This window comes from Micrasema longulum, unplaced genomic scaffold (assembly GCF_059751315.1).
Source record: "Micrasema longulum isolate JH-2025_06_02 unplaced genomic scaffold, ASM5975131v1 h1tg001021l, whole genome shotgun sequence".
Taxonomy (NCBI): domain Eukaryota; kingdom Metazoa; phylum Arthropoda; class Insecta; order Trichoptera; family Brachycentridae; genus Micrasema; species Micrasema longulum.
Genome location: NW_028278209.1, coordinates 410,792 through 437,995, shown reverse-complemented (window position 1 = coordinate 437,995; position 27,204 = coordinate 410,792). Strand labels below are relative to the sequence as shown.

General features: G+C 30.2%; 1 protein-coding gene across 2 annotated transcripts; it reads left to right on the top strand.

Annotated features, from left to right (window-relative positions):
• Positions 1 to 3,140: 3,140 nt before the first annotated feature.
• Positions 3,141 to 26,162, top strand: AANATL7 (Arylalkylamine N-acetyltransferase-like 7). 2 transcript variants are annotated; one of them, XM_088232799.1, is made up of 4 exons: positions 3,141 to 3,373; positions 10,624 to 10,828; positions 20,918 to 21,187; positions 22,562 to 26,162. In XM_088232799.1, exons 2-4 carry the CDS (start codon positions 10,634 to 10,636, stop codon positions 22,736 to 22,738), a joined length of 642 nt encoding a protein of 213 aa, XP_088088925.1. In that variant the 5' UTR covers positions 3,141 to 3,373; positions 10,624 to 10,633; the 3' UTR covers positions 22,739 to 26,162. The 2 variants fall into 2 exon arrangements, with proteins under 2 accessions (XP_088088925.1, XP_088088926.1); XM_088232800.1 differs by lacking the exon at positions 10,624 to 10,828 and having other exon boundaries at positions 3,155 to 3,373.
• The last annotated feature ends 1,042 nt before the right edge of the window (positions 26,163 to 27,204 follow it).

The window sequence follows — 27,204 nt, the reverse complement described above, 5'->3', positions numbered from 1 at the left end:
AACACTCCTCTAGTGGAACGGAAGGCCTGTTGACTACTGCCATCAGGCCGGCTTCTCTTGAAGAGTTTTAAGTGGTTTCCTCTCCGCGTGAGCAAATGTTGAGAAGTTCCTGATTAGCCCACATAAATATATTCCTTCTGATCCCAATAGTTTAGATAAATTAAAAGATATTTAATTGCAGAAAAATCTACTTTTTGAAATATAAACCTTGTATATTATAAGCAAGGCAAATAATAAAGCAACTCCCATTTAAAAAAAAAAAAAAAAATTATAGACAATCTTGATCACCAAATTCATAACATCTGAAATTTTTCGCCTCTCGATGAATAATGTAAACGTAAAAAAGCATCTCGATATTATTTTTGTTTCGAAAACAGAAAAAAACCGTTCTTAAGTGGCTAAAGAGCCGCACGCGGCTCCCGAGCCGCGGTTTGCCGATGTCTGTCCTAGGACATCAAAGAAATAATAGTTACACCATCATTCTATTTTCGCACCTAAGGGTGCATAGGTCACTGCATTTGTACACTAACCGCAGAGTATCTTGATAATTTATGTTACATGAAGGTAAGATGATCAGTCTTACACTCCAGGTGCCAGTACTGGTACTATGATATATTCTACTGTAAAAACACCCTTACTTTTACTTATTTTTGTTGTGTTAGTAATGTTTGTTGTGCTACTATAGTTTTAAGAAATTGTTAATGTATATTTGGATACGTTTATTTGTGAAAATTGTTTGTGTATATACATAGTTTTTCAATAAAAAAAAACAGAGGCATTGAGGGGATCCTGAGGGGTGGGGACGACGTGTAAACCTCTGTCCATACATCCTCATCCCTTCTCCTTAATCTGCATAGAGTTTGTATTCCTTAGGAATATTTACAATAACTTTCCTGTATGCGAAGCTGACAGAGTCCCCCAGGACTCTATAACAGCTGCGGGTTGATGGTGGGCTTAAGGATCCCCCCTCAATGTAAAACACTCTTTTAAATAAACATTCCATTTCAATAATGTCGAGAATCGAACTCGAGACCTCTTGCATGGTAGGCAAATACGCCGACCACTATACCACGAGGCCAACCTGATCCGGCCTATCGATCAATGACCCAAATGGACTCAACTTCGATTTAGATTGATATATAAATAGCCATTCTAAATGAATAAATAAATAATAATGGAATAAAAAATTGTCGAGAAAAGGTCGCTATTCTTTGGGTTTATGCACATTATATCTACGTCTATAGTCGGTATCTGCACCCATAGACGTCTACGTAGTATATCGTAACCTACGCTACGTGGTAAAAACTACGTGATACTACTTTAGTTCGTAAGTGTGTACGTAAAGACTTTGCTTCAAAGTACGCGTTTCGCATTGCACGGAATTCAGTTTTGACGATTTCCATTTTTCTAATAAAAAATTCAAAAAGTTATCGAACTAAAAATACAAAATTAATGATTTCAGTTTATTGGTGTATTCAAAATAGTGAAACCAACATTAATTAGCTTTTTGAAAAAACAATGTTTTGTACTCAAATGTCCAAATGTTTGCAGACTGGCTGGATTTTCTCTCTAAACTTATTCAGATCTAAACTTGTTGCAACAGAGGAAAAACATTTTTGAGAAGGGAATATGGAAGTCTAGGCATTTTAAAGTATTATGGACTTAATATTCACCACTCTGCCTAAGTTTAAATTTCTGAATTTCCTCAACTCTTCCATCTGTCAATTTATTTGAAGTAAAAGAGCTGAAACCTTTATTACGTGGTTAAGATTCATTCGGCTGAACCAATTCCCCTACTAGGCAATGCCTGAAGATAATTTTCCTATTTCAACTACAGGTCGTAAGTCATGTAAATGCCTAGACTTCCATATTCCCTTCTCAAAAATGTTTTTCGTCTGTTGCAATAAGTTAAAATTTTTAAAATACATTTATCACAAAAGGACAGATGTATCAGTAGAAATTGAGATTTTTTTTGTAAAAGAAATATAAACAACAGTATTTTGAGTTTGTCCAAATTTTTGTAGACAGGGACTGGATTCAACTACCTTGGGAGCTGTTTATATTAACATGTTATGTAAATACAGTGTGTAAAGTGGCCACTTAAACCAGGCATTGACAGGTCATAAGCCCTGTAGATGCCTGGACTTCTATATTACCTTCTCTTAAATGTTCTTCATCTCTGTTGTAATATGTTAAGAAATATAAACGTATAAATTATTTTTGATTTGCCTGGTTTAAGTTATCACTTTAAGTTTATTCACAATGACCTTTTTTAAAAACAACAAACACACAAAATAAAAAAAGCATGTTTATGCTGTTAACGTTAAAAAAAAAAACATAAAAAAACATGTGAAATGTTATTTTCTATATTGTTTTTGAGAAACAAAAAGCTTTATAATACATAAATACGAACGTTGGCCGTCCTATTTTTGGTTGGTAGGAATATATTGCTTGGCAATGCTCATATAAATTTTATATAAAAAGCTTTTTAGCAATTGAAAAACCTTTCTTCCAGACAAAGGAATTTTACCTAAGTATAAATTATAAACAAGTAAAAATACCCCTTTATTAAAATTATATTTTGAGAGCTGGAATTTTCCTTCTTAGACTCAATATAAAATTAAAAGATCCAGCTATACGCTCTTACGTAGATCTGCTCATTCCTGTTCAAGCAGAGGCTACAAAATGCCGAGACCGCCTTTTGGCATAGTGTCAGTATATATCCTTAATCCGTGATATATCCTTTTGGATATATAATCAGAAAAAAATATTCGTTTGTTTCATTCCTTTGGATTACATTAAAAAAAAAATATTTTTAATGATAGTATATTTAAATTTTTAAAATTTTATTTGTATTGTTTGACATTTTTTTTTGTTTTGTTTTATATAGTAAAATGAATTATGTACTATAATCCCTTATAATTGGATTAAAAAAACGTTATTTGTAAACATAGTAGACGGAAAATGTATGTATTTCAGGATCGCGGTGGTTTTACGGGATTCAAACCGTGAAATCGGGAACAACGTAGTACTAAACAAGAGAGTATCCCAATCCGGAGTACAAACGTGGCCTATATTCCAGGCGAGAGGGAAAGAGAGAACGAAGAAAATTCACCATGTTCCCGTTTCAGTCTTGAATCATTCCCCAAGCGGTCGTCGCTGGGAACGAACGTATTGGTCCTTTAAACAGGACAAGAAGAAAAACAAAGAAAATTCATCTAAATTCATTTAACTTTAGTACATATCTTAACAAATACAGGTTCAAAATCTATCCCTGTTTATGTAAAAGTTAAGTATACTAAGTTGAAGCCGCTCGGGTGTATTTTAAATCCAAATATTCCATTTGACACCTGTGATACGTGATTTTACATTGGTAAGTGGGATCATTGTGTACTTAATTGGAAAAAAAATTGTTGATTGTAGTTTTATTTGACAGGATATTGATTGTAAACTCGAGTTTTTTTACAACGCTTAATGATATTTTAGATAAATATTGTAAAATAGGCTTACAATAATATGAGAGCTCTCAGATTTAATTTTATTTTTAAAAGAATATAAGCTTTTCTGATTCTGTTATTGATTTCAGTTTTAAATTGTAGATTTCTAATTTTTCCTCAATAAAAATAAATAAATAAATTTCTAGTGCATTATTACATTATTTAGCTAAGGTGTTTTACATAAATATTTTTAAAAACTAACTCACGCGAATGCAACAAGTTAAGAGTATAATTATTTTTACAATTTGGTAAGAGATAATTTCTTAAAACCGGACAATAATAATAATGTATATAACTACGATTTGATGTACCAGTGCAGTGTCCTATGCACCATTAGGTGGGGAAAGGGAGTAATGATGATGATGATGATGATATAAATATTTAAATGACAATTAAATTTCGTCTGTATTTTTTTTCTTATTTTTCGCTTGAAAATGTTAAATAAAAATATAGTTTTCTCTATAAAAATGTTTTGTTATCAACCACGAATTCTGTCGTCCATAAAATATAATTAGTTTTTTCCCAAAAACCAATTTTCTTTTAAAATGGTGTAAAAAACTCAATAAATACTTAATATACCCACTTATTTTAGTTCTGTCTAACATTTGAAAATACTTAACATTAAAACTAATTTAAGTTTCATTGTTTGTAAGATGACATAAACATTTAGCTAAGATTTTTTTTTCGTTCAATGTTTTATTTTTCAAATACATATTTTATTTTTCAAATCATTAAACATTGTATTGTAAAACTATAGATCATGAGATAAAAATGTATTATTGTAAGCGTATTTGAAATTGCCAAGAGGTGGGTTGGGTTTATGGGGATGGACGTAATGGAGCATGAAAGATTGTCAGTTCAATAAATTGAATAGGGAAAGGGAGGCTGGCTTTGAGATGCAGAGAACATTGAGGAAGGGGTGGGACATTTAACTAGAGTACAAGTACTATAGATACCTAACATACATACTATGCTCGTGTAATATCATTTTATCACTCACACACTGACACCGTGACTTGCAAATTAATTTGGCGTATGATATTTTGCACCTACGTAATTAAGTTATTTCATAATTTCTTTCTCTACAACTAGTAGTTCATAGGGCACTGCATTGGCACACCGGTTGCAGGGTATCGGATCATTTTATTGTTGCGAATGAAAAAAATTGTTAAAGGGATTATACCAAAATATTTCTAGGATTTATTTAAAAAATATATGTAAAAAGAAAAACTGACAATTTCCTTCAATTTTCTAATATATCGGGTTATGGTTCCGTAGCTCGTCTCGAAAACTCATGGATTAGAGGTCTGAGGTTCGAACCCCGCTCTACCATAATTTGATTCCCATTTTCTAACAATGAGTTATTTAAAACTTAATCATAGTGACCACAAATAGTTATTAAAAGAAATAAATACAAATGGCTAAAAATGGATGAAGAAATTATAAAAAAATAACAAAATGAATATAATCTTTAAATAAAAGATTTTGAGTTACGCACAATTTTTGGTTTTATTAACACACGCAAATAAAGTGGTTTCATAAATAAATAAAGTATACGAATGATTGCTTATTACTCAATTGTAAGATCTTCATTACAATATGGTATTGTTGGATAGGGTGGAGCATATGCCAATATAGTAAACCATCTTAAAACTGTCAAAAGATTTATTATCAAAGTAATTTTAAAGAAACCCTCAGCATTCAATACGGAAAATCTATATAAATTATTTAAAGTTTATACTGTAGACACTATTAACTAAATAAACAATCAAGAAAAAATAAACGAATTTTAAATTAATAAGTCACTACTATACCAAAATAATATATAATTTCCTAAATTACACACAATTCATGGTCAAAATAGTTATGTTTTCAAACGTATAAACATTACAGTTATCTCCCCAATGAATTAAAAACTATTAAAACTAGTACATCAGTAAATAAATTCACAGTAAATTAAAAAAAATTTTTGAACACGAGTAAAAACAGAATTCTGTTTTAATAAGTATAACTATATTATTATTTTCAGTTTTTCTTTTAATTTCGTATAATTTTTTTTTACTCATTTAAATATATTATTCGAAATTATAAAACTTCAAACTACTAAAAAACTATAGCGGTGTAAGTCACTCTCCAAGCACAAGATATAGTCTCTTTTTTAGAATGTAACAGTTATAACATTAACTAAATATATAAAAGTAGATTGTAATAGAAAAAAACATGCGTCATTTTTGTAATTATATTAATTAATTTAACAAAAAAAAACAAAAAAAATAATTTGAATCCTGGCAGAATAAGAGAAGGGCGAATGGCGTGTTGCGCGCCCTTCTTAATGTCCATCGGACACTGCGCGCACAACAGAAAGTTCTCTTTACTTTCTCTCGGGTCCACACAAATATAATAAAAAAAGAGTTGTATAAAAGTCTAAAAAAATAAAAGTTTAAGAATACGAGTGGATTTAGGTTTACCGTATACAATAAGTATAATTCTTATATGAGTTTTTTTTAAACCTTAATTTAGTACACACATGCTCTAACATATTTTTATATGTGTTCTAATAACAAAATTATTATTCAATATTATATCACTGTTTACAGGCGCTGTGGCGCAGTTGGTTAGGCGGTCAACTAAGAAACTGGCGTCGCGGGTTCGATTCCCGCCAGTTGCAAGAAGAAATCCAAGAAAGATTTTTTCTCAATTGGTCTGGGTGTTGTGGCGTTTTATTCATAACTTCATATCCAGTCTTCCCTACCTGCTGACAAGCCTTTAAAATTAAAGCTTAGCGAGTTATTCTTTTTTGAAAAATACAAAATCATACACAATATACATATGCCTTAACGTTAATTTTTATTTATTATATACATAAAAGACGAGTGCTACAAAAATTTACCAATTTGGATTTGAGTATCACGCGTCTTTTATTTCTATAATACATTACAATGAACTTCCATCGAGAATTTCCACTTGAAAACTCGAACCTTTTTTATTTTATTAAGATCAATATTTTGCAAAAGAGATGGAGAAAACTTTAGAGAAAATAATACGAAAGATGGTTTCAGTGTAAATTCTCTATGTTAATTTAAAAAAATAAAAGGCGTCAATTAACACACCATGTAAAATTTACCATTCTCGTACCTACATATTGTGACGAAATAAATTCGACGTTTTTAATATTATGGGTTGATGAGGTAGTTTCGGGGGAGTTAAACAAATCTTTCTCATTTCCACCCTTTTTTAGTTTTAGTACCGACCCCATTACCCTCGTATTCCAAACCGTGACCTCGTTCTGTCCTGGGATAAATTATGATCATTATGACCCCTTTCATTATTTTATTAAAATGTTGGAAATGTTCTAACAAAAGAAAACACACTAACCAGATATTTGAACGTTCAGAAATGTTTCGTCCGAACATAATTAGATAGTAGTACATTATATTTGCTTTCAAAGCCTATTTACCACAGCATCTATGTAGTAAACAGGCATACTTATTAAATACTTAATTGGCTTAGGCCAGATATATACTTATGTTTAATAAATAAATAATTTATCATCGAACTATTTTAAGTTATCAAAAAAAAATCTGACCAATGAAAAATAGCATTGTGAGATATTTACAAATGTGAACTTACTATCGTATTTTTTTAAGATTATGGAAATCAATTTTTTCTTGGATTTAGTGATACTCGTTTTGTTCTTTGATCATTTTCAAATTGACTTTAGTCGTTATATTTATTGAAATTATTTAGGCAAGCAGTGTGGTGTGATTGGTAACACGATTGCTTCCTGCATGGGATGTTTCGAGTTCGATTCCGGGAATTCTGTAGTATAAATCAGTTCTAGAAACTATTCACAAAATGCTTATCTTAACATCAAGCTACATACTAATAATTGGCTTCAAAGTGCTCATTGTAATTGCCCAATATTAGATAGGACAGACAATGTCAAATACTTAGGAGTTATTATTGATATGAATTTAAAGTGGAAACAGCAGATTAAAAATACTACCAATAAACTTAAAAGACTAACGTATATATTCAAAACAATTCGAAATATAATTAATGTACAGGAACTTTTAAAGATTTATTTTGCATTGTGCCAATCAATTTTGTAGTACGGTATAATCGGTTGAGGTGGTGCGAGTGACACAGTTTTAAATAGTGTATTTGTTGCACAAAAATCCAGAGTTAAAATAATACTCAGAGTCCCGATACAGACATCTACTGAAGAAATGTTCCACAAATCACAACTTATGACACCAAAACAATTATACGCTAAAACAATACTCTCTTACAGATTAAAAAACTACTCTTACTCAAATGAAAGACATAACCCCTACAATACATTAAATACAAATAATATAATCACTAGATCCCCAACACAAAGACAACTTGAACAAATACAAACTAATACCACTTTCGGAAAAAGGGATTTTGAGTATTATTCAATTAAAATCTGTAACCTATTTCCACTATCTATTAACACAATTAGTAACGAGAAAATGTTTAAAAAGGCCATAAAAAAATGGATAGTGGAGCTAGGTAGAAGTAAAATGGATTGTCTCATTCGCCCAAACCAATATTGAATCCACTGCTCCACAAGTGTATGGCTTATGTTGGGTTTCTGTTATTTTAATTGTGTGGTTTAGAATGTAAATCATTTAGATGTACAAATATACCTAGTTTTTAAAACAGTCTGAATATTTTGTTTATTATCTCTGTTTATTAAGTTGGTCTTTTTTGTTTATTCTCAAATGTAAAAACATTTCAAAAAAGCATATTGTTAAGTGTCCTCGGCACGGGTAACGTGAGCTCACATTAGTTTTATTATTGTTTATAGTTTGTAAGAGTAAAATATGAAAAAATAAATTTATAAATTCCCTACTGCAATTAGGCTTTTTGCCTTATTATGCTATTATTTAGTTTTATTATGCTAAAACCATATACCAGAATATAAAAAATATACCGGAAGGCACGTAGAATTAAGTTTGCATGCATCGTACTGTGTCCAAAAGTCTGCCAAATGCTCTCTCTTTCTGCCCGATATCCCGCCAGACCGCGAACAACATATTATCATAACACAAATTTAAGATATTTTTGTGTTACGCTGTGATATGTTTTACCATATTTTATTCTCCCTCGCATAGTTAATAGACTCCCGGACGAAATAAAGAATAGTGATATAAATAAAAATAAAAAAAAATTGGCTTTAAAAATCATTTTCTTAAATTCTAAGTTTAGTGTGTAAAAAAAAAACAAAGGGGAAACCAAACAATTTAAAACAGTGTCAAAAAAGTTTCTGTTTATTTTTTAAATGTATTTTGTAATCAAAAAAGACTTGATTTACTTATATATATTTTTATTTAAACATAATATTGTGTTACTAAAATGTTTAAAAAGAGAAATACCTGCAATAAACTGCTTTTGCAGTTTGGCGGGAACTAAAAAATTGTTTAGAAGAATGGTCATGTAAAAAAATTTCAATAAAAAAAATTAATAAACCACAAAAAATATTTTGCTGACTGGACTTTGAAAATAAAAAGATACTTTAACAAATGTAAAAAAAATATTAATAATCATTTAGTAATTAAGTGATTTTATACCGTTTAATGTTATACTAAGGTTTATTAGAATAATGCCGGGTAAAAAAGTCGACTACCCTGGCAATATTGCCACCTTGTTTTATGTCCACTTTCTTTTATTTAACAATCTGACAGACAGTAAAATAATCGAAATTTTGACAAATATTATTTGTGAATTCGCTACTTACACATAGAATGTGATCCTACCCCATTTCCTTTTAATACCAGCAGTATTTTGACACTTACAAACGACAAAAAGCGGCATAATTGAATTTAAATCGACAGTTGCGTACTAAGTGACCTCTACAGTGTAACTAATGGCCAAAACGTAAATCGACTTTTTTATGAGTAGTTTAGTCGGCTTCAGTTTGATGCGCGTATGCGGTTTCTGGACTATTATAATTCTGTGGCTAAAATATAATATATTTAATATATAACGCTGTAAAAATTTAAATGAGTTAATGACAGAAAATTTGAGTAGCTCTTTACAAGGACGAATCAATCTAAACAATCAATAAATTAAAGTATTCTAGAAATATGAACATTCAAACATAAGTACAGTGGTGAATATTTAATAGGGTGTAAAGTGATCACATAAACCGACTAATGATAAGCCCTGTAAATAAATGCATCGACTTTAATATGATCTTCTCATAATCATTTTAATTTCCATTGAAATATTTTTTTTATTTTCTTTTATTTAGGAAACATACAGTACAGTTAAATATTTTTATATTTTACACAGTTAGACTTAACTCTAATGGACTAGTGAAGTTTCCATATTATAAAGTAATTATATGTTAGGTTTTTAATGAAAGTACAAAAAAGAGAAGAAAAAAAAAACATAAATGGAAGTTGTTTAAAAATTAAAATGAAGGTAAAAAAGTTATTTTAAAGTTTGTAGTTTGTAGTTATTATTTACAAATAGAAATTATATTGAAAATGAAGAAAATTTGTAAAAGTAATTAAAAATTAAGAATTTAAATAAAGAATGCAAAACATGCTCAGATGTAAAAATAAAATAAAATAGCAAAAACATTTTAAAAAAGGAAACATATCTGTAACTCTCGGTAAAACAATACGTTTTTACTAGATTTTAAGCTTTTCAATACACCTAAGTAATTTTACAGATATTTTATTATGACATGGATATTTTTATTAAAAGGTAGAGTATAAAAGTCTAGGCATTTATAGAGCTTATGACATGTTGTTGGCTGTAAGTAATCACTTAATATCTTGTGTAGGTAATATTCACCATTTGGTCCATGTTTGAAAATATATTTTTTTCAATTCTTTCATGTATAGATGAATCAATCCAGCCACTGACAGGACTCCAATATTTTTTTCTATTTTTTTCTGGGTCCGGGTGGATGAAGAATGTATTTCTGCGTGGAAAAATATTTGTTTTTAAGGTTATTGTTTTCCACTGCAATATTTCACTGTCCCTGTACTGGCGCCTGACGCGAAATACTGATCAACTTCTCTTTATGTCATTACGAACCAACAAAATGCTTTGTCATACTGAAAATATTTTTGTTTAATTAAAGATCTTAAAAGATGCTGTTTCGAATAATTCGCGAGGAAGACTACGAGAGGGTGATAAACCATTTGAGGAGCAGTTTCTTCAGTGACGAGCCTCTCAACAAGGCGGTCCAGCTGTGCCCAGCTGGTGAGGGTCACGAGGAGTTGGAGAGGCAGTGTGTGGAAACAATGAAGGATGGTTACTCCTTAATGGCACTGGAAGAAGATGAGGTAATCAAGGCTGATATTTTTTTTTGAGATTTTCACGGCCGATCAGGTGCACATTTTCTGTGCTATTGTCCTGTGAGTTGTTGCAGTCTTTGAGATTATATCGTGCATTTACTGATTTATTTTAAATATAATATTATATCATCCATTTTTTGAGTATGTTCAAATGTTTGTAGTCACGTTGGACAAAGCCCTATGCGCCACCGTTTGTAGATAAGGGTTTGATGGCGATGATAAATAATCATTAATTTGAAGCTAAAAGCTACAAATCCTAAGTGCAAAAATCCTGTGTGCATTTTCGTTTTTCTTTGACTGAACAAAAAATTTTCAATTTGGCTGCTAGAAATACGAAAATATTATTATTTTCAATATTATAAGCTTTTTTTGGTCGATCTCGTGTAAATTTGTTAACCCAAAAAAGACGCATATTGATAACAGTGACCATGAAAACCTGCGCACTTATATTATTTTTATATCATTTTATTATTTGTCAATTTATACATAAGCTACTATTCATATATAAACTTTTGATCGAGTAGCCACTCTCTTATTTCGCTCTTGTTACATCGTGTGTTAAATTTAAGTTCTTTCTGCAATAAATTAAAATAGCTAGGTACTAAATAATTGAGAATTCTATTACCATATCTATTACATACTTTTGGTACTACCAAACCATCATTATACGTGAAGCGTGTATTATGGTTATATTTGAAAGGAATTTTGAATGTATTACTATTAAATTGTATACTCGCACAGCGACATGCATATTTTATAGTCCCAAACTTTTAAAATTATTTTATTACTGATAACATTTAATTGATTCCAAACTTTCAAAATTTTCCTTCTTTTAAATAACACGCACTATCTTAGATTTAAACTAAAGATATGAACTCTTTTTTCATTTGATATATTTTGTTTCCCTTTAATAATAAGGAGTATTTTTATGTTTTTTTATATTTTTTATTTCCTTTTAATAACTATAAAAAAAATACCATATAATATTTTTCAGAATATTTTATTTTCTCTTTCTTATGTTACACAAAAATATTATAACTGATTATAGGAGCAAAAATTCATTAACATTTTCTTGTATACCCACAAACAGGCCATGCCTTGGTGGGATTTTTTGTTTACTATTTTTTTAATAATATGTATTTCATTGCTATGTAACTATCCTTTATTTTTGAATCCTCTGTTTTACATCTTATGAATATTGTAAAAAAAACTAAAAATGTTAATAAAAAAAAATGTTCTAAAATGATGCAAAGCCACAGAAATCCTCGAACAGGCAGAGTTTTAAGTGTTTTGTACAGGAGAACATTATCACTTCTTTGTTCGTAAATCTCTGCTGGTACAATTCTCTTAACTATATAGTACTGTAGACACTGGATCATTTTTAGATTAGTTTTGGTCGAATGTCTCCACGACTTTGTACCATATCTTATTATTGATTCTACTAAAGAAAAATAAATAATTTTTAAAGTGATTTTAGACAAAATAAAAAATAGCTTAATTTATAATAATATATCTACCTACCATCTGAAAAAAGCGTATTAAAATATTTAAAAGTCCCCATCACTAGCCTAAAAAAGTTCATTTCAGCAGAGACGGAAAACATTTTGAGAAGGGAATATGGAAGTCCAGGCATTTACAAGGCTTATGACCTGTCATTGGCTGATTTAAGTGGCCACTTTACACACTGTGTAACATTCACTATTCTGCCCATGTTTGAACATCCAAATTTCCTCAACCCTTCTATCTGTTGTCTTTTGTGAAGTAAAAAAGCTGAAACCTTTATCACGTGGGTGAGATTCATCTGGCTGAACCAAATCACCTACTAGGCAACGTTCGAACATGGACAGAATGGTGAATGTTACACAGTGTGTAAAGTGGCAACGTAAACCAGCCAATGACAGGTCATAACCCCTGTAAATGCCTATACTTCCATATTCCCTTCTCGAAAATGTTTTCCGTCACTATTGAAATAAATTTCAATATGAATAACTCCCTAGGGAGGAAATCCAGCCAGTCTGCAAGCGTTTGGACATACTCAAACATTGTTAAAAAGAGTTCGTTTATTTTTCTTTGTTCACATGTCACTCAAAAATATTTTTACTTTCATCTGTATTTTTAAAACCCCTTTTTTTTCTATACTTCTTTTTTTTTTCACCAAACGCGTATTTTATAAAATGGAAAAAATGTGTTATTAAGATCGGTACTTTCAAAAGTTTCAGTCTTTTAAGATTAAGCCAAAAGTAATATGTAAGTCTTAAAGATATTCCGAAGAAAACGGTAAAGTTTTAACTCAGAAGTTTCACAAAGTTTTTGCTAACTTTTGTTTAATCTTTGGAGTACATACACACGCTGTTCAGTAGAAAATGGTAAACGAAAAAATATCATTTAATAGACATACGATGAAAAATTGTTTCGTAAATTAGTACAAAAAAACATGTCTGTTAGCAGTCATCATCATCGTCAAACACCTTTATCCGCACCAGAAGGTGAATAGGGCACTGAATTGGTAAGATCAATGATTTTGTCGTTGATACTGCAATACCACGTAACTTATTGATTGATTTGGTGTTTATTTTGTAGAACTCCATATTTAAACTTATAATATAAGAAATCAATCACTGATTTGAGTCTACTGAACACTTTATTTTATTTTTACAAATATAAAAACAAAAATTTCGTGACAATTGTTTCGCCTTGTTAGGGAATTTTCAAACGAATGTGAAGATAAGATGGATTGAATGTCCTTATCTTTATATACATAACTCCTCTGTACGTGTGATGTCACCGTACTCCTAAACGGCTTAACCGATTTACGTGCGGATTTCAGAGAAACATAGATCTTTGCGCTGTGCGTGTTCGTAGATATAAAAATCTTCAATCGAATATGTAAAAAAGAAGTTAGGAGCATAAATGTTTAATTCATCGATCTACCAGGGTTGCATTCGAGGAGAATGCATTTGCAAAAAAATAGAAAGATGTTGTTTTTTGCGTATAAAAAAAGTTTGTTTTTGAATTTTTACAAACAACGTTTGTTTTTTGTGGATCTCAATCAGATTCTTTCCTTAAATTCCTTATAATTTCTACCCATTTGTTTCTTTTTATTGGATTTTTGGTAACACTAAAATAATATTAAATTCAATACATTTTTAAAAATCGTATCCCTACATAAGTACACCTTTAGAGTATATAGTACACCCCTTTGTTAGTGAGACGACCGGAGTTTGACGTTTGCAAAAAGAATGCCATTTTTGAAAAAAATATGTTTTGGAATTCAACCATAAACAAGTACCTAGGTACCTACTTAAATGAAATATTTTTACATTATCAATTTAAAATTTTGAAATTTAATCACAAAAAAGTAGTCAGGTACCTACTTATCAATGAAAAGTATTTTTTCAAGCTAATAGTTAGGAAGCCAACGTTCGGGCAGGACAATGTCTGATGGGTCCGCAAGTATAGTTATATAATTCAACACTGTTCTGGCATCGAGACAACACTATTACGTAGGCAAAAAGGTCCATAACCTTTTGCCAGAATCGTGGAAAGACGGGAGCGTTGTCAAGTTACGGAAGGTGTTGACCTCGCTCTTTCATGACATTGGTCGTAGAGAGTCAGAAAAGTTGATGCATGCCACGGATTGGAGATTCTTACTGGATTTCAAAAATAAAATAAAAAAAATAAGGAATAATTTAAAAAATATATATTTATAGATGACAACCATGAAGTTTCGCATAAATAAATTGTCTATGTTTTTATGAAAGTATGTATGTGTATGCGCATGGGTGTATGTACGTGTGTGTGTATGTATATGTGTATATATGTGTATATATATATAAATATGTGTGTATATATGTGTATGTCTGTATGTATATGAATCAAAATGTGTATCTGAATAAGTTTATATTTTGTTTGTCTGTGCTCTATATTAATTTGTTAGCTATTATAATTTTTTTTAATGTAATTGCCTAGCTTGGAACGGGGTATGTACCCTTGTTAGCTGGGCAAAGTGAACATGGAATTGTATTTTGATAAAAAGTGTGGTAAATAAATAAATAAATAATTCATGGTACTTAAGTAACAAATAAAAATTAACAAATAAATATTATATATATTAAGCTAGGGCGTACGCCCTACCGGTGGGGCTTAACGCCTGAGAGGTGGGGCACCACGCTTCAGAAATGAGACACGTCGGCATTCCACATATAAAGTGGAATACTCATCGGTCATTCAAAAAATGCCTGAGATGTATAAAATTGAAATATATGCCAAATTGTACTTAAAATATAATGAAACCCGTTACAATTTCAATAATTATCTGAAAACACAGAAACTGTGCAGGATGTAGGAATAATGGCATGGATTTGCGAAGAAACGAACACAAAATATCCTAATATTACTTTGGATGTTAGAAAATTATTATTACCCTTTCCCTCATCTTATTTGGTGGAATGTGGTTTTAGCGCCATAAGCGATTTACCATTAAAAAACAAAATCGATTGGATGAAACTAATAGAGGTATAGAGGGGACTTAAGACTGAAATTAACTAAGTTAGATCCGGACATCAAATTTCGTTGTAGCTAGCGTAACTGAATTTAATCATGAATTAGGCGTCAAGATATGTGTGTGTTTGTACTCACTTTCAATTGTCACTCGTGTTTTATTATTGTTTTCATTTTTATTTTATTCTACTTAATTACGTTTTCAATTCGTGTTTTGTAAACATTTCAGTAATAATATATGTATTAGAATAGGTTTTATTTAATTTCATTAGGGGTTTGTATGTTAATAAACATATTACAATATGATTTAAAAATTTACCTGCTGTTTACTTTAAAAAGATGCCAGTGGGGCATCTGACCTTTGAAAAGACTAAGGTGGGGCATGGCATAAAGAAGGCTGAGAAACACTGCTCTAAATAGTGATCTGATACTCCAGCAGTGTTTTTGTTTGAATGAAATCTTAAGTAATATATTAACAGCTTCAGGTGCCAATCTAGGAACAAAGAAATATTGCAGTGAAAACCACCTTAAAAATTAGTATTTCATCTTGATCCTCCCAGAAATTGAACCCAGGACCTCAACCATGGAAAGCGAACCCACCAATTACTACACACGTGGTGGAATTATCTCCACTCGATTTCCTTATTTAGGATTTTTATCCGAGAGTTGCCATCGAGTCAAAAGCACTCGTCCACAATTCTGGTTCTATTACACACATAGAACTGTATGTTCAATCCTATCGGCCACAACTTGATTTCCATTTTCTAACACCGTTAATAATAACTAAAACGGTTTTAAAATATCATTAAAAAGCAAATCATTAGAACTAAAATATTCATACTAAATAAGGCCTTAAAAAAATATCAATTGAGTTTTTTCAAACTTCTCAATACCTTCGTAAATACTAAATCTGTAGATTTAATTTTAATACATTATTCTGATTCTCTCATGAAATTTAAAATCTACGAAAAAATGTTTAAAAAAAAACTTAACAGGTTTTGCAGCGTTATCGTGGAAATATTTCATTTTATTCTCACCTGCGTGACCCCGGAATTTTCTCTAGAAAATTTCATATTGTTTGGATCCGTTATGAGATATAAAAAAGGTTGGGGTTTGGAGAAAGAGCAGTGAAAAATAATTGAGGGAAGTATTAGGGAGGAAGCTTCGGAGATATCACGTTTTTTCTATCGTAAGGGAAAAATATTTCCCGTTTATTACTGCCAACCCCGAAACGTGATCATAATCGACTCGGAATGACTGAAATCGGAAAGCGTAATTTGGTTGGAGTTTTGGATTAATAACTTGTAAAAACTGACTGGGAATCAAAAACATGTCGCACCCAATAGTGACACTAAACAAAACATTTTTTTTCAGTATGTGGTATTCGATATCTTCAACTCTTCCTCTATTTGGAACCAATTTAGATCTTAATAACTCCCTAGGGAAAAAATCCAGCCTGTCTACAAAAATTTGGACATGTTAAAAACAAGGTTGATAATTTAATGCAAATCTATTTTTTTTCGTAACATAAGAAGCTCCTCCATCCGACAGAGTCAAACAAAAAAATGTATTTTTTATTTTAACAATATTTTTTTTGCTATCGCCAAGAACTTAGTTTTATAATCCTTTCTTAAATTTATTAAAAAAAAAAAAACATGTATTGTTTTGTCATTATTTCAAATGTTGCGTTTATTGAAGACGAAAGTACAAGCATAGCTGTATAAAACGTATATTAGATGTTAACATAAGTTGTGTCCGTTATTTTACAAATTTAAAAATGAGCATCGAAAGTAAAAAAAAAATATTAACGTAATTCGAAAGAATATTTTCAGCTCTACAAGATATTGTGTTCGTTTTTACGTTATTTGTGTTATTTTATTTAATTACAAGCGCTCAAAATAAAATTTCAATTAGACGAAATTCAGTTCAGTTCGCTTTCATTCGAGGGAATAAAGATACCTAAGCTGCTCGCGGTATTTGTGCAGTGTCCGGTGAAAATGCCACGAATCATTGACTACTTTGTTGAAAATAATAAAAGAGAATACATTATCGACAATTTTGTTGTAAAATAATGAAGAAGAGTACCTTATTGGCTGATTTGTTTTAGGTGATTCCTCATGTTCTTTTAATTTGGATAAAAAACGGACACAGCTTATGCTAATAAATATTTTATAAAGCTATGTTTGTACTTTCGTCGTTAATTAACGTTTGAAATGATGACACAGAACATACCTTAGTAACAAATTTTTAATAGCGAGTTATTTATAACTCGTTAAAAATGGCCACCAAAATTTAAATATTTGGGTAAATTATAAGAACGCTAATACTTCTTTTAAAAAAATAATTATAAATACTTATTCTTGAAAACATACGATACTCAGAACTTTATTCGTGATTTGATTTAAGCCCTCAAATTTCGTACCAATATCTAGTTATTTCAATGCTTCGTATTATTATAGGATCAGGTATAAAGCTTTTTTCAAAAGCTTAGCAGGAACATTCCGAATAATGATTTTATTTCTTCGGAGCTTTATTGATTGGTCGGGCGCTCCAAAAAGCCTTTATCGTCCTTGGTTGCTTTTATATATTACTCCATGTATTGACTACATACACATTGTGTTTTTATACACGGGGTGTCTTGTTTGAAATTTGTGTAACAAAAAAGTTCATTTGAATATAAATTGATAAGAATATGAAATACTTAAATTAAAACTGGATGGAATTAATTATAAATGTAATTCTAATCCAAAATTCTGTCTCATTTTGGTAAAGAGGTACATGTCACTATCAGTTAATTATGCAAGGGTGCCATTTAAAGTTTCTTACTGGTGTATTTCTTGAACATATTACACAATTTTGGGGTGCTTTCTTAGAATAAACTTTAAATGCGTAAACTTCTGAATGAAATACGTGTAGCGGTACAAGGTACAAGCCATATTGTGTTTCTTCTCATATTTTTCTTTTCTATGTTGTTAACAGCAAATTTTATACAAGTTACCTGTACTTTTTTTTACACAGTTTGCCCACCACATACCGCATACCGCATCTGAGGACATAAGTCTCCTTGGCGGTGCCCACATACACGAAAAATTTGCTCGTTGTCAAACGAGAAAAGCTGCCCGAAGAAGCTCTCTGTAATCTGGTAGCCTTAGCATCTTTGTGCTAAAAGAAATTAATCCAGAAGTACAAAATATGTACTTCATTGGATTGAGAAAAGAGGGAAGTGAATTCTTCACTGACTGGGATTAAAATGATTGGACATAATCAATTCGCCGATTGATTACAAAACTTTTTAAAAGCCTTGAAATTCTTTTTGTTACACAATAGTATCTTTGAATTATTTATTTATTTATTTATTTATTAACGGACACTGTCCATGTATACAATTTATAAGGTTTAAATATTACAATAAAAGAGTAGTTTAAAACATTTAAAGAAAAAAGAAAGAAGCATTGACAAACATAAGAGACATCGAGACAAGATCTGGACTATTTATTTAGTGCTCGTTTAAATCGTTGTAAACTTAAACCAAAAAGGTCCAGATCCTGTCTTGAGTTAACAATACGACAAAGGCGGGAATTATACGACGTTACCTTATTTTATTATTGAAATAAATATTTATTTACAATTTTTTGTCTCGTCACCCAGCCTTCAGCAGATTTTACGGAGTGGAACTAAAGTCCTAACTCATTTTCTCAGTTTTATTCTACAGTCAACTTAAGAAGAGACTTTTGAAGTTTGTAAGCTCATGAAGTTCTGTAAATATTGACAAGTGAGCGTAGGAAACAAATGCCGTACTTTTTTGTTGAGCCACCGCAATAGTGACGTACAACCGATTTTATATTGAATATCGAATTTTATTGTTCGTGTTTATTTTAAGAATTTTGCAATATGATTAATTAAAGTCAGTCGACGATAATTTTGACTTTGAACTTGTTTATGCGCCAATTAAAAATAGTTTAAACTTTAACAAATAAAATATGCCATCATGCGTGATGGTCAATGAAAACGAGACATGTTCAGGAATTAGCTCTATTTTTTTCACGTTGCCCATTTCAACCCCGGCGAATTCACGTGATTACTCAGAGCAATCAGTTTTGTCTGGACGTTGATTAGGAAAAAAAAACAAGCGGAGTCTACGCTGTGATTGCGATGATGTTTTTACGCGTCTTAGGATTTTTAATATTGATGCTGTAACAGACCTTCGAGTATAAAATGTTTTAAATACTTATGTATATAGTTAGGGACCCTGGTATCTGTTGGTTAAATGTTAGACCGTCCGTCCGACTGTCGAAAATATTTTTTTCGAAATAAAACAACTATCGGGTTGTGGTCCTGTAGCTAGGGTCTCGGACTAACGGACCAAAGGTCTGTGGTTCGAATCCCACTCTACCCCAACTTGAATCTATTTTCTAATAGTGAGTTATTTACAACTCGTTGAAAATGGCCCTCAAAATTAAATGTTTGGGTAAATCATAAGAACGCAAATATTTATTTTTATTAAAAAAAAAAAAAACTTTTATTTTAACTTGAGTATAGAAAATACAAATTATGTATTTTTCTTTTGTATTATTTCGATTTACCTTGATTTATATATTCCTGTTGAGTTACCAAGTAAAACAATGAAATAAACGGCTTTTTTAAAACTTTAACAATTTAATTTTTAATATGTATTAAGCTATTTAGACATAAATACCCGTTCCTATTATCCCATCTGACGGATGATTATTCAAAATCGATATCGAAAATCAAAGGAAATAAAGACTGCCACAACACTAACGCGATCTGTCAAAAATACCTTCTTATATTGTCTGAACCGTGTGACATGTACCTCTTTACCTAAATGCCACAGAAATGTGTTCTCAAATGACTTTTACAAATTATCATACTTATTCTACGTTCACTCTCCAGTTGGAGCATATAATGTCCACTAAAAAGCTCAATTAAAAAAAATACATCAAAATAATTATTTAATCATAAAACTAATCACAACTTACCTACAAAAAACACGTCAATTTGACTTAAAACACTACGAAAATTCAGACGGTAAAAATTGTACACAATATTGCATTAGGAAACATGCAATACGATGACATACCAATAATTAAAAATACTGGTATATACAAATTTAATACCAGACAACAGCACTACCTCATTAAAAAAGCAAGGACAAATGCAGGAAAGTCAAAAATACTAAACAATGTCGGTACTTAATCACCACAATGGCTGGCCCGATTATTTGAAAAATTATATTGAAAAAAAATTAAAAATCAACATTAAAAACTGTTCACAAATTACAACAGGGATGGAGAATACCTTAAATAAAGGTATATAATTCTAGGCATTTACAGGGCTTATGACCTGTCATTGGCTGGTTTAAAAGGCCACTTTACACACTGTGTAACATTCACCATTTTGCCTATGTTTAAACATCCATATTTCTTCAATTCTTCCATTTGTTGATTTTAGTGAAGTTAATATTCATAAGCCCTGTAGATGCCTAGACTTCTATATAACCTTCTCTAAAATGTTCGTCATCGCTGTTATAATATGTTTATATGTTTTATTGTTTTTAAGATCTTCGGTGTACTTTTAAACGGAGTACTGAGACCCGGTGACACCGCCAGGGCAATGCAGAAGTTGGAGACCATCGACGACCCTCGCTTCTGCAGCATCTTCAAGCTGCTGTACAGCGTTACGAAGGACCTGGACATCTTCAACATGTTCCAAGTGGACAGCATCCTTGAGGGAAGGGTTATGTCCGTCGGGAGCAAAGCCCGAGGGAAAGGCCTCGCTGGTGAATTGGTAAAGAGAACCTTACAAAATGCCAGGGATGATGGGTATAAGGTAAAATGAATTTTCATTTTTTTAAGATATTGTAATAACAGTATCTGCACTGCAACAAGAGCACCTAGCCGTAAAAACGTTGCCACTATAAAAAAACAACTTTAGTTCCTAAGTATATATTTTTTAAATATTATTGTTGTTATTCGTCCAAACTCAACACAGGACTTTGGTCCCATGAAGTTGGGTCTTGTGTTTGAAAAAATGTTAATCAAATTAAATAGTCATTAAATAAATAAATCATTATCTTTGTTTTATCAATGTTTTCAGGCATTGCTTAGTATGTAGGTGAAATAATTCAATTACATGAATCTTACCCGCATAAATAAAGGTTTCAGCTCTTTAACTTCACAAAAATCAACACATGGACGAATCGAAAGAATATCACTCAAAGGTTTATAAAATGCATACGTTTGCAGCCATCTTGAGTTTGCTTTTTTTTTCTTTTTGAGTTTGAGATAGGATACAGAATAGGTTCGTTAAACTTCTGGAACGTCAATCTCATATTTATTCTCATATTTTATTTTGACACGTACGAAGACTTATCTTTTCATAGTTTTTCTGATCTGTCTTTTCTCTTCAAAATTTTAAACAATTTTATCGAAAGTCCTTATCTCCTAGAGTGAATTTCAATAAACTGTCCCGTAAAGTCAACACAAGTTTTTTTTTTTTATAATCCATTGCCCAAAAAAAATGTGTAAAACTCGTTTATTTATCGTAGCTGCTGCAAATTTATCTTACTTTGTCCCCATTTAGATATTTTTAATCCACAATTTTGTGAGTTTAAAATTATTTTTTTGAATCACTGTAAAATGAAACATTTGTCAGTGTGCAGTGAGTTTGTGTACCTACCTTTAATTATGTTCACATTATTATATCAAAATTCAGAATCAGTCAACGATATTATGAAAATCTCTCTCCTCCATTCCTCCGCTCTATTTTCTCATCCCTTAACCTTCATATTGTTGTTTTATATAATATATTATTTTTTCTCTTTACCCTGTAGCATGTTCTCTCATTATATTTGTGAAAAACTTTTACTGGATGTATGTTTTATTTTTTACATTTTACATGTTTTTTTCCTAAATAGATAAAAAAAATATATTTAAAAAATATATTTTAAACCAGCCAATGACAGGTAATACGTTCTGTAGATGTCTAGACTTCTATACTACTTTCTCTAAAATGTTCTTAATCTCAGTTGTAATATGTTTATTATAACAGCTCCCTAAGGGGTTGATCTATAAAAATTTGGACAAGCTCAAAACATTGTTGAATAATTGAATACTTAAATAACTTATTATAATAGCATGACTGCCGGTTAAAAATGTCTTCTTCGTTATTTTTTATTTGAACGGTATTTGTTCATTTTTTCAGTTATTCAAAGCAGATGCCACTGGAATATTCTCTCAAAAGATTTGCGAGAAATTCGGAATGGAAACAATAAAGGAAGTAGTTTATGGTGAATATAGGGACCCTGATACTGGTCTCCAGGTGTTTCAAGTTCCACCTCCTCATCTGACATTGAAGATCATGGTCCTCAGACTGCAGTAAATAGAAAGTTCGAGAAATAAAATTGTATGTCACACGTATAAAAAATGTATTTAAGTCTAATATTATTGAAAAGAAAAATATGTGTTCATTGAAACAAATTTGAAGGGTCCTATGTGAAAATACGAGTACGAATGTCAACAATAAAAAATAGTGTTTCTTATTTAAGAATTTAAAGTAGCTGACGCAAAATGTACGCTCTGAATAACTCTTAAAAGGCACGCAGTGATGTATTAAATCTGAATATTCTGAAATTTAGACATTTGAGGAAAAAAAAGACATGCTGTTTAATAATTCCTTTTTTATAATTTATGAAAAATATAATATAATTTAGGCCTTTTATAGCAAAATAAATTAAATCATAAATACGCCGGTCATATAACAAGCGTGAACTCCTCGTCTCTTTCACACAAATACCGGCCACAGAACGGCGTCTCTGTCTTCCTTGTTATAAGTTATATTTTCGTGTTCTTTCTTATACCGTTAAACTAATTTATTGTGGTATTGGCATCACTTTCATTTGTATAATTATTCTTTATGTAGTATGGATAAATATTCGTTGTATTTAAATCTAGGATATTTGTAGAAATTTTACTTTTAAAATCCGATGTGAAAATGTCCAGTTGAGGATAACCAAAAATAAAATTTCATCATTTTTATAAATAAGAGAGATACATCAAAAATAAAATTTCATCATTTAAATAAATAAGAGAGATACATCAAGTCGTTTATTATATGCAGACTAGTGTTAAACTATAGCCATTCAATAAATAACCAAAATATGATTCCAATGGATATTTTGTTGGAAACAGAAATTTTACAGAGCCTACGATTTTTGTATTTGAAATCTTACAGAGCCCATGATTTGACAGTTGTATTTATTTATAAAAAATCAACCAACGCGGTAGCATTTTCTAATTAAAAAATATTTCTAAAATAAACCGTTTTAAAGACAGTCACTAAAATTTTGTGTTAAAGGTTCATTCTGCGGTGCTCAATCTCACTTTCTGAATAGAAAGCATAATCCAGATAATACATATTTTTAGTAATTTTTAATAAATCACCTGAAAACACTTAACTAAAACTCCGTTCCAAAAGGACGGATAAATGCTACGCTTCTAGTAATTTGTGCATTTAGTTCTATGAAAAATATATAAATGCTGAAAGCCAAAGGCAGAATTTTCTCGGTCTTGATACCATAATAGACGGTTTCACCCACTATTCGTCTGCAAGCATTTGGATTATCATTGTAAATACATAAATCATTAATTCAGGGCTGACGAAGGAATTTACATTTGGATAGGAAATGCAAGTATTTTTTATAATATTTGGACCCTTCATTTTATATTACGATGTTGAAAGTATTCTTCTTACCAATGCACATGTTAAAACGTACACACATGTTGATATTTCATAAATTTTACAATGAAAACTAAAGCTTTTTATGCTATTTTTTAGCTAAGGTAATGTTATTTTTTTGTGTTTTTATTTGTTGTGAAATGAATTGTAGGTAATGGAAATGAAATATTTCTCGATAATGTTAAATACCTAAATAATTTATGATGTAAACTTAATTCATTTTTGAAAATTGCATTGGCTCGCTGTGATTGATTTTCATATTTGGTAATTCAAACGAAAATTTTATAAAAACAATAACAATTACGTTATCACTATCTGCGATTAAAAACAATGCAAGTGTAATATTATATAAATAAAGTAATAGTAACAAAAAACAACAAAGACCAATTTGTTTTGCCTGTAATGTTCAACATATTTATGGACTTAAAAGTCTAGATTATAAAATATTTATAGATAAGACAATAAACGAAAAAGTATTATATAACTGTTTTAGGTGTGTATTAAATGTTAATTGTCAACGTGTTCCACCTAAATAATAACAGTTTAAATATTAGTAAAACATTAACCAAAAAATGCAGTTTGACTATGGACCTGTATTACGGTGAGACGCCAAGAGATGTAGGTACTATTTATCGATGTTCTTTTTTATACAGTGAACTCAAATTTTCCATATTTTATTGAATCAATTTTCTATACGAAAATTTTGATATTACTGTGTAGCATGTAATCAATAAATGTAACTGATATAATATTAAATTTGTTGAATTAAATACTATTTCTAGGCGTTCATTATATACATTTTATTATTTAAGGTAAAAAAAAATTCTGAAAAAAATTAAGCCGATTCAAATCATTATTTATATTTCTCAAAACAAAAAACAAAAAATATACACAATTCAAAATGCACGTTTTTTTCTTACGTATTTTTATACTACAAACATTCTTTAAATAAGTGAGATATTCAATTTATTGAATATTTTTTTTTTTACTTATTTTTGATTTACCTAAAAACATATCATAAAGTTGATCACTTTGACCAAAACCAATTTTATTTAATCAATAATTACATAATGAGATTATAAAAATGAAATAATAATAATAAAAGGTAGTAACAAAAAAATTACTAAAATAGTAGCTACTAATAAATTATTATGAAAATTAAATAGAAACATGTGGACACTACCAAAGCACAAAATATTGTGCTTATAACATTTGAATAGTCTGTTGTTTTATTCGATTATTTTAAAAATAAATATTTGCGTTCTCACAATTTACTAAATCATTTCAATTTCAGGCCCATTTTCAACAAGTTGTAAATAACTCACTAGCGAAAATGGGAAATAAGTTATGTTAGAGCGGGGTTAAAACCTGATTAAGATAGTGAACTGCTTCATTATTATGATAACCAATTATCAACCTTTCCACATTTGTTATTCTTATTTTAAATTAAGTAGGTAACAGATTTGTTTTTTTTTTTCGATATTTTTTTTAACTTTCATAAATTCATGTAAAAAAATTAAAAATTCACGCACAGTTTAACACTGTATTTTCCATGTTTACTTAGAATTAAATGTCCCCTAGATGTTAAAAAAATATTTATCGGCGTTTTGATCTAATTAAACACTATTTTATTTACAGTATTCGTTTCAGGAGAGAACATGTTCTATCGACCGCTTTTACAAGACTTGAACATTTTTTTTAAATCCAGCCACATTGACGATCGGTAAAGAAATGTTTAGAATTTTAAATAATAATCGAATTGATGTATTAACATAAAAAAAACTATATCTGTGTTTAAGACGCGCGTAATAACTTTATTTCTACTTTATGCAAATGGTACTGTGTTGACCAAAATATTAATATAACTTGATGTGATAGAATTCTAATATAAGGTGATATTTAAATAGGTCTAAATTTTAATTGTTAACCTTATATTACCCCCATATGGGTTTAATCATAGTTAAAACGTACATGTATATTATTTGTAATTGTGTATGTAACCGCATTGCATGTATGTTTTTAGAATTTTGGCAGGTCCAAATGATTTACAGAATAAAGTATAAATATTGATTTGGTGTTTTTTATTGTATAGTTTTCATCATTATGAGATCAATCTTATTCAATATTTTTAACTACCTATGAATTCTATTTTTCTTTACCTATTCTTATTCTGAAAAACGGGGGTCAGTGCTATATAAGCTTCTGACGTCACTGCGACGTATGTAGATGTATTGTGACGAGTCCTCGTAAATTAGTTCTCGCCCTCCGAGCCCAGGTCTTTAAAGAGCCTGGCTACTGAGTGGAGGACGAGTGTTCTCATATTGTTTAATGTTTTCCTCAAAGCCCAGGTCCTTAAAGTATTCGGCTATTATATAGAGAGTGAGTGTGAGTGACAATTGAAAGTCGGCCTCGTGGTGTAATGGTCAGTGCGTTTGCCTACTATGCAAGAGGTCTTGGATTCGATTCCCGACATGGTTGAAAATAAATATTTATTCAAAAGGGTGTTTTCACACCAGAATATTTCATAGTCCCTGGACTAGTACCTGCAACGTAATAATGATTATCTTACCTTTATGCAACAAAAATGATCAAGGTACGCTGCGATTGGTGTACCAATGCAGTGCCCTATGCACCATTAGGCGCAGAATGCGAATAATGCCGATGAAGATGAGTGTTATATTATTTTCTAAAACGTAGTAAAACGTTATTTATTTGTACATCAACGTTTCAAAGAACCTTTTACAAAAAAAATATTTATTGAAATAATAACAGTGTGAACAACATTTAGTGAAAATTAAATTAAAAAACAACAAAAAAGTGAAAATGAAACATAACATCTCTAAACAAAAAGTAAGAGTTAACATGAGAAAATCTTATGTTCTGAATATACCTAAATATAAAAGTAATGTTTAGAATAATTTAACATAAAAATTAAGTGGTTAATTTACAACAAGGCAATAATAATTAAAAAAATAATTCAACAATAATACTTTATAAATAATGTGTTTTTTAAAGCAATACAAAATCTAAAATTATCTGAATGACACCTTTATTTTATCACTTGATAGGAAGAAGATGCCGTTTGGCAATAAATCCTCCAATGTACAAAT

Bases quoted from the DNA above. Each gene is read 5' to 3' on its own strand.
- AANATL7 (XM_088232799.1), top strand. From the start codon at position 10,634: ATGCTGTTTCGAATAATTCGCGAGGAAGACTACGAGAGGGTGATAAAC. The intron at 10,829-20,917 runs GTAATCAAGGCT...ATTGTTTTTAAG, and splicing joins TGGCACTGGAAGAAGATGAG to ATCTTCGGTGTACTTTTAAA. The intron at 21,188-22,561 runs GTAAAATGAATT...TCATTTTTTCAG, and splicing joins CCAGGGATGATGGGTATAAG to TTATTCAAAGCAGATGCCAC.